At 41.5% G+C, this 15392-nt stretch overlaps 1 protein-coding gene across 1 annotated transcript in view; it reads left to right on the top strand.

Moving 5' to 3' along the window:
* The window catches only part of LOC109852190 (platelet endothelial cell adhesion molecule-like), a 363548-nt gene that overhangs the window by 200113 nt on the left and 148043 nt on the right, over nucleotides 1-15392 (top strand). Inside the window, exon 4 of the mRNA XM_020423118.1 lies at nucleotides 12193-12289. Within this exon, the coding sequence (XP_020278707.1) occupies nucleotides 12253-12289 (37 nt within the window). The 5' untranslated portion in view covers nucleotides 12193-12252. The remainder of the gene's footprint in view (nucleotides 1-12192; nucleotides 12290-15392) is intronic.

Here is a 15392-nt window from a genome sequence, read left to right as displayed (position 1 = left end):
CTGATAAAATAAATATTTTCTCATTATTTTTGTAATAATGAGCGCGAAACAAATATTTATTTGGAATATTTCAAACGAGCTGTATAATATTTCATCTATCACATGATGAGACTATCGGCGCCATTGTATTTGTACAGAAAAATAACGCGACCATCGCGTACTTGTTTCGAAAAAGAGAAAATCCGGCAATTAGCGAACTAAATTAATATTTCGTACGGAACAAAAAATCGGCGACGTTGCGCGAGGCAACTTTTGTACATAACTGCGCTCGTTCTCGTTACAACTTCCGTTATTACGAAATATCATTTTTATCCACACGAATAAGAAAAGCTCTTCTTAGACGTTGAACGAAAAATAACGAAGGAATCCTCCTGAAACCGTGCGTGCAAAGTTATTATCCGCTTCTATTTCTAAGAGAGAGAGAGAGAGAGAGAGAGAAGGAAGAAATGTTCTCTGCAAGATGCTAATTACTTCGGGAGAATTCCCCGGTCCGATATTCCACCCCCTTTCCCTCGTGTTTTGCTCCTTTTCCTCTATCGTTGTGTGTACATATACAATTTTAGTTTGTAATGACTTGCGCGCGGTGAGACAAAAAAAAAAAAAATGCGTCGGTGATTCCCGGATAAAAAAGTTCCCGCTGAATTATTATCAAGAAAATGGAATATATTGCACGCGAGCCGTGTCATTGCGCAACACGGTTGTCCACGTGTATCGCGAAATTTTATTCGCGTATCGAGTTGGAAACTTAATCCCTTTAATTTGCGGGTGCGCGATTTACGTGCGCGCGGACCACGCAACATCCAACCCTTTTTCTCTCCCCTGGACCATTTGTATCCGCAACTTGTTCCTGTACATTTGAGCGCGGGAAGGTTTTTTTCCGGGAGAGTCGCCACCGCTAATTCTACGTTTTAGTTTCGACCGCCACGCGCCGCCGCGCGCTCGAAAGTTCGCTCTGCGTTAAATATTTCGGCAGCTGTCGAAAAAAACGCCGCTTCGAGACAGTTGAAGTAAACGACGGAGAAAGCCGCGAGCGAGAGGGTTGCTTCGTAGATTTTATCGGCGAAACGGATGGAAAAAGTTTCGAGCTCGCAGATTTCTGATTAACGGGAAAATATGTCGCGGTCGGAAATCGTCGTCAGGGAAACGGAAACCAATTAAAACGCGCGGCGAGTGAACCGCAGTTAATTTGTCACTTGGAAAATTCTTGCGCGCGTTCGAACACTTTGAATTATCATAGTCCGCGCAATGAAATTATTCTAGTCTAGATCAAATCAGATCGATTGATAGTAGCGAACGATCTATCGATTTCTTTGCGGTATATTTTATTATCTGAAGCGCGCTTATCTGGACTACTACTTCGTAAATGGAAGATACGATTGTGTTTATGATGCAAAAATAGCTCTTGATAATTAACGGCCGCTTGTCGCGCGAATAAAACACAAACGTACTTATAAATTACAGATTTAATCGAACCCAATAGTTTTGCTATTGTAAGAACGTTCTGATACGTCGAGAATTTACGACCTCTCTCTCCGTTCTGTCCGTTTTGCGCTCTTCGAGATACAGATATATGATGTTAAATCGGAAAGTTTAACAAGAATAAAAATTAAAGCACATATGTTTTTTTTTATTATTTCCAACGCGCGATTAAAGAGATTTTATACAATTATTTATAGAATTTAAAAAACTATTGCGTGTGTGAAAGTTGGTAACTTATTTTATTGTCAAGTTAATATTTTAACTCGATATAATACAAGCGTTTAATGAAAATCAAATATTATTTAAATCTAATTAATTGAATTAACACCACGGTTTTGAATATCTATTATTTTATTATTATTAATATTATTATTATTGAATACTGTACAATGCAAAGGTGATTGTAAATCAATTATTGTAAATCAATTATGTTCGAGACCTAGTAAATAAACTCACTTAGCAGCTGATATTGTGTTAACTTATCACATTATTAAACTGAAAAGAGGTACTGCTTATCTTTTTATTTATCAAATAACAGCAGAATTATTGCAGTCTAACTCAAAATTTACGTAAATTTGACTTATTCTAATTTATTATATATAATTTATATTATATAAAACATTAAACAATATATATATTTATTATACATATACTCTTTATTATATATTTATTTATAATATTATACTTTATATTGTATTATATGTATTATATATATACTATAGTAAAGTCGCGTGACCGCGGCGGGGTCACTGACCTCGGCCGCGCGGCCTTGGTGGGGGGAGGGGTCACTGACCCGGCCGCGCGGCCTTGGCGCGGTCACTGACCCGGCCGCGCGGCCTTGGCGCGGTTACTGACCTCGGCCGCGCGGCCTTGGTGGGGGGAGGGGTCACTGACCCGGCCGCGCGGCCTTGGCGCGGTCACTGACCCGGCCGCGCGGCCTTGGCTGGGTCATTGACCTCGGCCGCACGACCGCGGCGGAATCACTGACTTTGGTCACGTGATTACGGTATATATGTGTGTGTGTGTATATTATATATAGATATAGAATATCATATAAAAAATATATAATATTCTCTTTTTTACTCTTTCTCTCAGTCACGTAACTTTAGTCACATGGTGTTTATCTACTCCTTTCTGTCATTTTAATCACGTGTTGTTTTTCCATCTTCCCCTTTTTCTTTTATTTTTCGAGTTTGATTTTCATGTGTTATTTCTGACATCTCTCATATGTACATCATGTGTATTATATGGTTTGTAAGACGTATATATACTATCTGTCGTCGCGGTGACAGGTTGTGTTCACTGACACAGTAAAATAAAAATAATAGCGTGCGCGTATGTATTTCTTATCAGAATAAGCGCGTGTAAATAATCACAATCAGTTCTCTCGATATTGATTGTTGCCACTTTTATCTCTACGCTGATTGGACATTTTTCGGACGTGTTTCTCGATTCACGTTGTGCATATCAAGAGGCACGGTAGTTCCTCGCGCCAAATTCACGCGCAACGAAGTTGCGCTCGAACGTGCCTTTTATACGCGAAATTCATGCAGTTGAGAAGTGAGAAAATTTTTATGGAGCAATATCTCACGACTGAACCGATCGCTTTCGTTTTGGTCTCGATCGCTTCAGAACAAAATACTAACAAAAAAAGTATTATTGCGTTTTTTAAAGTGACTGCACTTTAGTCACGTGTCTTTAAAAACGTGACTAAAGTACTGCCACGTGACTTTAGTAACGTGTTGTTTTCCATTCCTGTTTCTCTCTATTTTTTGAGTTTGATTTTTATGCGTTATTTCTGACACTTCTCATATGTGTATTATACGGTTTATAAGATGTATATACTAGTCTACCAGAATTCTCTCGATATTGATTGTTGCCACTGTTATCTCGACGTTTCTCGGATGTGTTTCACGATTCATGTCGTACAACATCAAGAAGCACGGTAGCGCTTCTTATACGCGACATTCATGAGATTGAGAAGTGACGAGATTTTCATAGACCAATATCTCAAGAACGACTGAACCGATTACTTTCGTTTTGGTCTCGAACGCTTCAGAATTAAAAAAAAACACAACAAAAAAAGTATTCTGTAATCGCTGCAGGTGAAATGCTGGAATATCACAAATTGTTTCGACATTCTTTTATTTCACCGAGACAATTAACTCTAATTTTCGCAGTTGCGGAACATAGCATGCTTTCACTTGATTCTGATGTTCTTACCACTTCCGCAGACTCGAAAAAATCTGCCTGCTGGAGCGTTATTGGGTCGCGACTTTGATGATGGTTTCGTTCTGCTTTGAATTGCTGGTCATCACGTTTTGCAATTTATGTTTCGTACCTTTTTTTTGCCAGGCTCGGCGGCGCTGAACGATGTTCGAAACGCTTGTGTTCAAAATCCGCTTTGAGAAATCCCAGGGAAATTATGTAAAAGCTAACGGCGAGAGAGAAACGGCGACGTCGCGATTTTGTTAGCGAAATCCGCTGATGTTGTGCGTACGATCGCGGCGAAATAAGAGAAAAGTCGACAGGATAGATCACACATATGTATTTTGCGGATTCCGCGATAAAAACATGTCGGACGTGTTTCGTCAACGTGTTCTTCGAACAGACACTATCGTTGTTGTCCGAAATCGAAATTAAAATTACATTACAATCGTTTAACGAGCAAGCGTTCGCGACGCAGGATTTTAACTTGTATTTTTTGGATGTTTGCGTATCGAACGTGGACGGTTTGCGTTGTGCGCTTCATCATCGCGTAGATCTTTTTAAAGTTCTCCGAGTTCTTCTTTTCCCGTTCAATACTCTGTCCCGACTCCGACGTTTTTTACCGCGTTTTTTATCGTCATAAGCCACCGCTTCACCTTCCACCAGTCTCTTCCTCGCGCGTTGAGAGATGTGTTGTATCACTTGCTCGCGCTTCTCCAACTCCTCCCGATGTTATGTCCCGGAATTTCTGATCGATCTTCTGGTCCACGACCTCGTTGAGTTCCTTTAACCAGTTCTCTCGCATAGAACTGATGTTCTTCGACGTCTCCTCGTTCGACTTTACCATGACTCGATCACATGTCAGATCTGAAAACAAACTTGCGCGCGAGTCAACGCACAATCACAGTTCGCATCATTCAATCAGACTCGACTAAACTTTTGGAATTTTTCGCGATCGTCGTTTCGACTTTGTTTCTCGTCCGCGTGACCGCTTCACGAGAATTTGTTTGCTGCTTTTGTGAGAGAAACTTTCGAATCTAAGACTATCACTTTGACTACTTCGTTTGACCAGATCGGTCAAAGTTTTGTTCTTATAATTTCTTGCCGTGCTCTCTCTCTCTCTCTTCTCTACGAGAGTTACAGAAACTATATCAAAACTACTCACGCGAGAGTGCGACTCGAAATATATATAATGCCGAGTCAAACACAAGTGCGACACGTGCTTGCTATGAACAGTACGAACGCTGGGTTCGCGCAACGACGGAGCAAAAGTGGCAGAAGTTCAAGCCGATCTTCATCTGGTACGTCACATAATGCGCATGTGGAGCTCTAGTTCTAGTTCGGACGCCATTCCTGGGTTAGCTGTTATGTAACTTTTTTGGAATCGATTCCGCTCGGAATGAGTCCGACTTTTATCGTTTTCTCTTCTTCTTTTCCTTTCAAAAGAAAAAGAAAACAAATCGATATTATTCCGATCGCGGAGATGATTTTTCAAAGAGTTACATAATAGCTACCATGCTCTGATTCCTTTCTGCTCTCCGGGAAAGATTATGGTTTTCCACCCGACCCATTGTTCCTCCACAGTTGTTTCGCACATCGTTTTTTATCGGTTCATCAAACTTTTCAACAGGAATAAAATTGAAGCACGCTTATTAACGATGATTAAAATGAGTTTATACAATGTTCAAACAATGAAAACCATTGGAGAGAGAAGTTATAACTTATATTATCACAGTTGGACTTTTATCGTTCCCAAAGTTAGTCGACAAATGCCCAAAATCGATTATCATCGAAATATTTTTCGCTTATCCGTGCGACATGATAACAAAAGAGAGAAGCTACAAATCCACGTGTTTATAAATATTTACTCGATAACGGCACGCATTACTGCGTGTCATTTAAACGTGCGTTCACAGCACATGGGGGCGAAACATTCCCCGGAAAAGTTGGCAAAAAAAATATTTCAGACGAAATCCCGTGATTCGCGCCTCGCGTAATTTAATCGCGCGCATTGTCCGATGTCGTGCCCCAAAAGTTGAAAGAAGAGAATATTACTTTACCATTGAAATATGTGTTAAGCGCACGCGCACACATCGAGACCGTCTTTTATTTTATTCTTTTCCCCGGCGGCGGCCGGGAAGGGGCTTTATTTGATTCTTCTCGGCACCCGGTCGGGCTTAACGGCGTCATTGAATTTCTCTGTTCCTCTCCTCTCTAAAGAAATCGCTGGAACGGCTACCCGCGGAAAAATATTGCGGCACGACGACACGATGTATCGCGTTAGTACGGTCGTAATATCTAGAGTTCGAGGATTTGCGGCAGGTCAAAATATGTGCAAAAATATATAATGTTGCTTATAATCTTTTTATTTGTGAACTGTTTTCCTTTCTCTTTCTATCGTCGCGGTGTTCGAAGCGTTTTGTGTTCAAAATCCGTTTCGACAAATCCCAGAGAAATTTATATAAAAGCTAAAAGCGAGAGAGAAATGTCGACGTCGCGATTTTGTTAGCAAAATCCGCTGATGTTATGCGTAAATGCGCGCAAAAGTGCGTGCAATCGCGGTGAAATAAGAGAGAAGTCGACGGGTAGATCACATGTGTATTTTGCGGATTTCGCGATAAAACAAGTCGGGACGTGTTTCGTCGTTGGCCGCGCGGCGATTATTATTATTTGCTCCGAGTTTAAATACAAGCCGGGGCGAGCAGGCGCGCGCGAAAATGGCATTGTTTGTAGCGCGACACGTAAATCGTTCCTCATTTAGAATTTCCATTATGTCACATTATTCCGCCGAATAAATAGCTGCGAGACCGAGGGGACACTTCAATACGCGATATATTTCCCGTTAATACATATCGCGTGCCCGCGCGCGGCGTAATTACGTAGATTGTCAATTACCGCGAGGAGGGAAGGGTGTATTTAGCGCAGTTTGTCGTTAGACTTTTGCCGAAATGATGTTTAATTAGTTCACATGAGGCGATCGCTTTTGGTCGATCATACGTTATTATTGATACTTGATTGTTTGTGGCAGTTAGTAATTCGCAAATCACGCGTGCGACGCGCGATTCGCACAAAAGTGGGCGAGCGCGGATTACAAACTGTCATTATCCAATTACGCAACGTATTTACTTTTTCTGTTTACGGGGGTGTAAAATTCGCAAATAAGACAATAATTGCTCATAAAGCTGCATTGAAAATTAGAAATATTATTTTACGAGGAGAAAGTGAAAAAGCTCTCGATCGAAAAATTTTAACTTTTTTTTTCTTTTTTTTTATTCCTATAATATTAGTTTTTTTTTTTTTATTGTAAAACAATGCGAGAATGAAATTGTCATTTTGTTGTGTATAAGCTTTGCGGGATTTCAATGACGGTCTCTAAGTCTGCAATTGACTACGTCGCCTCACTTTGAGTATATATATACCCCGTGTTAAAAAACACCGGCAACGATCGATTAGAGCAAACACACAAAAGCGCGCGCAAAACAGAAATGAACAAAAGAAGATTAAGTATTTAGCTCGTAAACCTCCCGGCGTATCACCGAAAGTTCCGAACTACGAGGCTGCATCGAACACATCTCTCGATCTTTGTTGCAGTTTTACGAGAGTAATCGATTTGCAGTGGGTTTTCCATTAAGAGCGCGAGATATTTTGCACGGGGTATACGCGCAGAGAAAGAGAGAGATAGAAAGGGGGTTAGAGGGGAGAAAGAGAGAGGGGGGAAAAGAGGGAGAGAGAGAGAGAGAGAGATATGCTAAAAGATTTAGTCTCAAAAAAGGATCACGAGTATTCCGTGCGCGAAAAACACACAGCGAACGTATGTGCGCGCGAGCGAGTCGTGTGAGAAAATCGATAGCGCTATGTTAACAGAACAACGTTGCAAATCGTCGACGCAAAGGACTTCGCGCCGTTTCGAAGTACATACAGAAAACGGCTGACAAAGCGGGAACGTATCGGCACGTCGGTCCTCTCTTTTGAAACTCGATCCCGGGGCTTCCACTCAAGTGATCCTCGTATGGAGAAGTCCGCAGGCGTCAAATGTCGTCGTCGCCGTCGTATCCCCCCAAAACAGCTTTTAAATGACGTGAACCACGCTCGAAGACGGGCGCTGTGTGTTTAATTTTAAACGTGTTTACACGTATTTCGTACATGCTTCTCTCTCGCTATTTATCACTATGTGTTCCGTAATTAGTAGAAACTATTTACGAGCGTTGACGTTTAGAAATTACAACCGTGACCTGGGATACGCGAGATACGCGGACTCTATAAAAGTCTCTCTGTATTAAAACCCCGTACCCTATTTAGTTTCGTTAATGCGATTTGGTTATAGACGCGAGCATAAGGCTGAAAAGGCTAATGGCGAAAGAGAGCGTTATCAAATATAGCGCAAATGAGCGCGACTCGCGCGACAAAGCGATAACGATGTCACAGACGATGTCATCTCTCACACACGCGTATGCGCGTGCTCGCGCGCGCATACCTATATTTGCCGCGGTGGATAGAGAAGAAATCAAGGGAAATCTCATTTCGCACGTCGTGAACGCTCGGCGTCGCGCCGAGTGTACGTACCTAAACGAGACTCCGCATGAAATCCTTTGGGAGCAGCGTGACTCCGGGATGCGTCGTTCTTTACCCACGGCGAGCACGAAACCAAGTTTACCGAGTGGTCCCCGAAACTTCGAAAACCTCTTGAAGCTTCTCCCGCCTCCCCTCCTCCTCCGTTTTTCCTCCCGTGTGTGGGAATACGGCGTCTTTCCTACGTCTTCGTAGGGAAGAACGAACGAACGTCTGAGTGGCACGCGATTACGTGTGCGCTCCGATCGATTCTTATCGACTATTCGTCGCGTAAGAGGGTTCCTCGCGTAATCGAAGTGTTCAAGTAATTTCGCATCTGAGCAGTCACAAAAATCACGACGTATCAATAAAAAAAAAAAAAAAAAAAAAAGAGCAAAGATGACGCTCATTCTTTCGCTGTCTAAAGATCTTGTCAAAAATATTGTTCTCTTTTTCTTTTAAATCGTCGAAAAGTTTAATCGAGAGTGAGAATGGTAGATTGCAAAATATTTTTCTCTCTAATAGTTTTTTTTTCTCTCGAATTACTATCTTAGGATTTAGTTGTACACAACTAAACACAAAATTAGATGATCCTTCTCGTGTAATCAAGCCGAGATAACGTCGCGGTTGCTCGATGTACATATCTGAGAGTTGAATTCCCATGATAGAAATTGGTTAAGACGGAGAAACCTGAATATCGCCTGCTCGAAATTTCGAGCAAACGCATTCGGATAATAAATTATTATGTAGGGAAAGTTGCTCAATATATAGAGAATTTAATGCAAAGTTTTAGACGCTTGAGATTATTTGCGTCCGCTATTGTATATTTTGTATATACTTAGCGTTTTTATTTTCTTTGTGTAAAAGAGAAAGAGAGAGAGAGAGAGAGAGAGAGAGAACGCATCTAATATATTTAAAACAAACTAATAAGTGGTTATTATACCGTTGGGGCATTAAGTGGCGTAATCAGATATTAACGATATGTCTACTTTATAAGAGGGAGGCAAAATTGCGAAGGGCGAAGTAATTGAATGTTTAGAGCTCAATTACGGGGGGCGGTCTCCTATTACGGTAGGAAAATTTAACGGGTACATATTTTAATTTCTACGACCCGCGCAAATGTTCAAAGCGACGTAACTGAGTCAACGCGCTATTAACACAACGACGGCGCGGATGATGTTCTTGCACGCGGTTAATTGCAGATAGATACGACTATGCATATATTACTCAGCAATACGACGGACTTTGATCAAATATTTCAGGTATTCCGTTGCGTGTATGTGTTTATTTTTTGGCTTTTTTTTTTTATTCTAAATACGAGATATTAAATATACATTTTTATAAACGCACAATGCGTGCACAAGCATTGCGTTTATTGAAACTTGAATAACATCACACGTTAACAAGAATATCAATGTTGTAATAAAATTTTGCGTGCGCGCATTTTGCAATAATAATTTTTTGAATCGCACGCAAACGTGTTTTACACTCATCAAACAAGTGTGTTGTTCGCAAGTGTGTTGCACGCATCGCGTGTGTGTGTCTGGCACCTTTATCCTCCTACGTTGGATAAAGTTAACATTGTTGGATTCTCGACGATCTGGCGCATCTCTGTACCGTGTTCGAAACACGAATTCCTTTAAACGTGTTTGAAAGCTCTTTGAGAATCAAGCATGCGAGAATTTGCACTGATTACAGACGAGCGTTTGACCGACACTAAATTATCCCACTGTGTGCATTTCTGAGAGTAACGCACATAATTAGCAGAGCTATATATACCAAATGATTGCGTCAGTAAAGAGTGATTGCTCTTTGTGTGAATGGTGTATATCGCGCGCACAAGTACTCTACCGGCGAATTCTTTGCCCTTCGCGAGTCTCAATATTTCGCGTGTCAAAAATTTACGAAAGGACCGAACGGGAAAGCTCTTTCGAACGACAGATGCGAAGATGATAAATGCGTTGCCGCCCAGCCGTTGCCGTCACGCGTCACAAATTTCATTCTTTTTATATCAATATATATATATATATATGCTTATAGTCAATTAAACTAAGTAAGGTCGAAACTTGGACATTTCTTGTCGATATTTTTTGCCGAAGTGCAAGTTTGAAAAAGTAAAGAAGAAAATACGTTTAACAGAAATGCTTCGATTTAGTTGGAGCGTGCGAATAACTTGAAACTGATTTCAAACTAAAATTCAAGCCGTCTTTTCATAACTCTTGAGAGCATCATTAAAGTAATACATAGCGACCTTTCCGCAGCTGCTGCAGAGATCGCCGTTGCTATATAAACTAACTTGCATACTTTTTAATAAATATTTTTTTTTTTTTTGAATCACATGTTTCACGAATAAAACTCTCGTCAAGAAAAGTAATAAAAAGTATTGTTATTTGTACACATCTCAAAAACATTGTACATAGTAAAAATAAACTCTGAATGCGAAGAGTAACGCAATTCTTCGGTTTGAACAATCCCGGGGTTTGAACAAACTAAAGGAAACATGCATTTCGAAATAAAAGATAAATTTCGATAAAAAAAACAAACATGGAAAACCTCGTATTTACTTGTAGAAAAATTCAATTTTATATTAATGTTCAAAGTGTTTTTAACGATAGAGAGAGAGAGAGAAAGAATATTCGCGTATGGTGCAAAGGAATTTCTTGGCGTGTCGTCAAGAGCGTCTTATCTCTCGGTCTCGGTCCTCTCTCAAGAGATCTCGAAGGTCCCTAATAGTTACAAAATGGCGAGGGCATTTGCGAACGAGCGTGCGACGAACGGCGAAAAAATCGATCGGAATCTTATTTCGCTCCGCTTTCGAAAACGCCCCCGTTTTATGAATATACGCGCATTAGAGTCGGCCGCGCGCCGCGCACGAGTCCACCGGGAATATCGTGATTCCGGATCGTATTCTCAACGGTTCTCTCGCGCGCGCTTTTCCGCGCGTGTGCAACGACGAAATGAAGTTTGCGGAACCGGGCGCGTCCCTTCCCCGCGCGACTTTCCGACTCTTGCGGCTTCCAAGCGTACGGCTCGTGGGACTTCACGATTTTCCCGTTGCAAGGGAAAACCGCCGGGCCAACATTCGGGCGGAAGGAGCGATCCGAATAAATGTCGACTTAACTTCGACGTAAAATCGAAATCTCGAAGTTGAAGCATCCTGGGAATGATTGCGGGTAGAGTACACTTCCGGTGTCTCCGAGCGTATCGCCGGGAGCCATAATGCGGAACGAAAGGGTTCGAAAAAACTTTTGCTCATGATTAATCAATGAGTTTATGAATCAAAGATTTAAGGCATCTCTCAGTCGCTGACGATGCGAAAACCTCGCGAAAGCACGGGGGAAGGGGGGAGGGCAACAATCAGAGATGTAATATTAATGAGACGTGTGTCCCCGTTGCTGTTGAAGTTTCTCATAATAATATGTTATCGAGAAGCTATAAGTTTCACGTTACGCAGAAAAAGAAAAAAACAGCAATTTTATTTACAGTCGCGTCGAATTGCATAAATCTCTGTTCTGTTTCTAATTAAAATGTGCAGAGAGAAACTTTGCGTCACAGAGAGAACGAATGAAGCTTGTACCGTGTAATATCGAAGAAAGTAATTCGTTAACTTCAGTTTCGATATTCATGAGATTCCTGTTGCTTGCTGATTAGTTTTCCCGCCGGGAGAAAGAGCTTTCTTTACTTTCCCGCTAAGTTACCCATCCCCTCTACCCCAATCCCGCCGGTGCAATCACCCTGTTTTATGACTAATAAAAATACAGTAAAATTTTTAATTATTTTTCTAATTAGGGTTGAGCAAGAGAGAGAAAGAGAGAGAGAGAGAGAGAGAGAGAGAGAAAACATCAGAATATATACACGTTCTCGCAAGGTCATATATTATTGCGATAATAACTTTATTATTACATTTTTATCGTCGCGGCACGATGTGCAAATTTTGTACGACTTTATTTGTTACAGGAAATCGTATAGAAGCGATCATCGTGCTGCTCTTTCGTGTTATCGGCGACTGTGGTGCGGATGCTGAGGTCACCACAGACGGAGTCTTCGAGCGTTGGTGAGTCTTTACGAGCTATTTCGCGCAAAATTGCATAGCGACCGGTTCCGATCATCTTTATAAGTCGTTTCGCGAGTAAATATATAAAGATAGTGGCAAAAATTGAGAAAAACGATCAGATAAACGGGTGGGAGAGCGTAGAGAACGCTCGGGCGTTCGTTCACGTCGTTCGTTCTCGTTTGTAAAGCGGCGGCAAATTGGCCGGACCGTGTTTTATCGGTCGCGCAGAAGCGTGCGATTCATAACGTGTATACAAACTCCAACTTTTTTTTTTTTTTTTTCGAGCGGAGGTATAACCTCTTCGACACGCGCGGCGACGGTCGGCCTCGCCAAATTGAAAAACTTACACTCCCGCGACCGCAATTCTCGACGACGGCGGCGGCGGCGGCGGAAATGAGAGAACGAAGAGCTTGAAATTGATGTAACGCCGGTGGCTCGGAACAGTTCGCGTTTTGTGTCGCGTTCTACTCCAAGAGTCGCTTTATAGCTCGTAAAAAAAAAAAAAAAAAGGTGACCGTGGCGAGCACGGACTACAATCCGGGAAAATAAATGCGTCAGCGGCGAGGCACGTAGGAAGGAAACAGGATGGGTTAATTTGTTCGTGGTGTGGCCTGGGACGTCGTAATTATCCCGACGTGATCGTTGTCGTCGATTGATGGATGTTAGGGGAAAATAGAGCGGGGAGCGGGTGCCGCTCTCGCGCAGCAGCGATAACGTTCGCGAAGGAAACAACAGCGAGAGTAAAGTGAATATTCTCTCTTTATTGATTTTCGGATATAACGCGGAATGTGCATGAAGCGCGCGGAGCGAAATAATTTTTTTTTTGCGCGCGCGCGTGCAGCTCGGGACGATCACACGCGATCGATATAATATATATCTGATTTTTCTCGCTCGTTTTTCGCGGCGCGGGATAACGCGCGCGCGAGCCCGACCTTTATCCGTTTATCGCCCCTCTGTAATTTGGTTACGTTTTATTTAACAGCGCGCGACAATTAACAACAATTAAACAACGTATCTGAAAGAAGAAACGTATGAAAAATGCGGATTTTGCGGTTCGCGAAAAAAAAAAAAAAAAGAAAACATTGTTCCGACGAAATTTAATCTAGCCTCGGACAATTTCAATAGTTGAAAATATTTTCCGCCAAACGGAAAAGTGGAGACGGAATGATAACGAGTAAGATACGCTTTTTTTGCGACACCTGCTGCTGCGCTCCGAAACATTCGGCGCGGTTTCTACGTTAATCGATTCTTTGTTTTTTTCCTACCGCGCCGGGTAAAGTAATAGAAAGTCAATCGCTGCGTCACGGCTGCATCGCGAAACTCTTTTGTGGTGCTGATTGCTCAAACCCTCGGCGGTATGGTCGATCGATAAAAAAAAAAAAAAAAAAACCAGAAAGAAAAGAACGTGACTCCCTTTTAAGGAGAATATCCCGATTGATCGGCGTTAAATCGGACTATCGAGTCGATATGTAAGGATAATGAGATTTGGCGATAAAAAAATTACGCGCTCAGCTTTAAAGACGCCTCTCCTTCTTTTCGTTAATTTTCTTCTTATTCGCTGAATTATACAAATCCATTTCCGGCAGTGAGACTTGTTAAGATTTAACAAAATAATGATCTCTCTCTCTCTCTCTCTCTTTCTCTCTCTCTCTCTCCCAAAGTTTGTTATTTATTATTATTACATACTTTATAAAAGATGAAAGGTTTTCTAAAAATATACGACACAGCTGCTCTATTCTCACCGAGCGTTCGTGCTTTTTTTTTCTTTTTTTTTTTTTTGTTTGAGAAGAGCTGTAACAATATAAGAATATAATTTAATCTGTGTTATTTTAAAATGATAACGAATACTTCGAAGTATCTCGGAACGAAAGTAAGAATGCGCGAGATAAAATTGATCGCTCGAAAGTATAATCAAAGCGAGACGCGAGCAATTATACAACAAGCAACACTAGTGCTGTCTTTCGGTTATCGCGATCAAGTAACCTGAAATCCAGAGCGAGAGACTTATCTCGACCTATATGTCATATCGCATACATAAAGCGAAACACAGTTCTCGGCTGTGTAGCTTAGAACAAACCCAAGTGTCTGTTCGATGTAAGAAAATTTGCGATAAAGAATATTAAATGTCTTCTATAAGAGTATTTTTTTTTTTTCAATCGTTAACAAATTTTAACTCTTTTAAGCGCGTGATAATGAAGTTTCCAAGTTTTTTATTTATCAGCAGTAGTTGCTAAAAACTTTTTAAAAAGTTAACGGAGAAATATATGGAATTGCAAAAAGTACATATGAAAAACCGAAGGAAAAATATTATAGTTGCAACGCGCTCCCGCGCGCGCGGAATGGCAGAACTCGTATTTTGCTTTATTAGTTATCAGCGAAATTTCTCGGTAATATGCTGCGAAATGATAAGACGCTCGCGCGAGTGTCTAACAATTATATTACATGTATTCTCTCTTCTGTTGCCTGCCATTATTATTCTGTTATTATTATGTTCATTCTCGTGCGCCATATAACTCCGTGCTTGTTCCGCGCCGCTACTTTACCGTTTCACTCGAGGTGGAAATCCCTGTTTAAACGCACGCTCTGTTTATCTCCATCGGCGAGTAACCGTTTTTGTAGAAGCTCCTCCGTCGGAGCATCGCGATAACCGGGGAAATTATCCCGGGGCGCAAGCCGGCAAAAGCTTTTCGAACGCCGTTTCGGCCGTGTTTCAGATTCAGCTCTGGGATAAAGTGTCCATTCATTTTCGCCAGACCGACGCTACTAACGGAAAGTAGCGCGCGTGTAAGGGATGAAAAAAAAAAAAAAAGGAGGACAACACACGCTTGCGCGCGCGCTAGTGGCGATTCGCGCGAACGCTCGTTTACTTCCTTATCGCCGTTTCTCTTTTCGATATCTCGAGGACAGAATCTCATATCTCCTTTCGGTCGATCTTGCGAGTGGTGCGTTTTTCTGATTTTTATCGTCCGTCGCAATTTACCAGGCAAAGAGAGAGAAAACGAGAAAACGGAAGAAACAGAGATCGTAAAAATTGCGCATTTTGCGAACACGACGGCGCGAACATCGCGAATTTCGCGAATCTCTCGCTTATTGTAAGAATGTT

Source organism: Pseudomyrmex gracilis, unplaced genomic scaffold (genome assembly GCF_002006095.1).
Source record: "Pseudomyrmex gracilis isolate BER0280 unplaced genomic scaffold, ASM200609v1 scaffold_25, whole genome shotgun sequence".
Lineage (NCBI taxonomy): Eukaryota > Metazoa > Arthropoda > Insecta > Hymenoptera > Formicidae > Pseudomyrmex > Pseudomyrmex gracilis.
The sequence above is the reverse complement of the archived record's forward strand: the minus strand, read 5'-3'. Positions and strand labels throughout refer to the sequence as shown.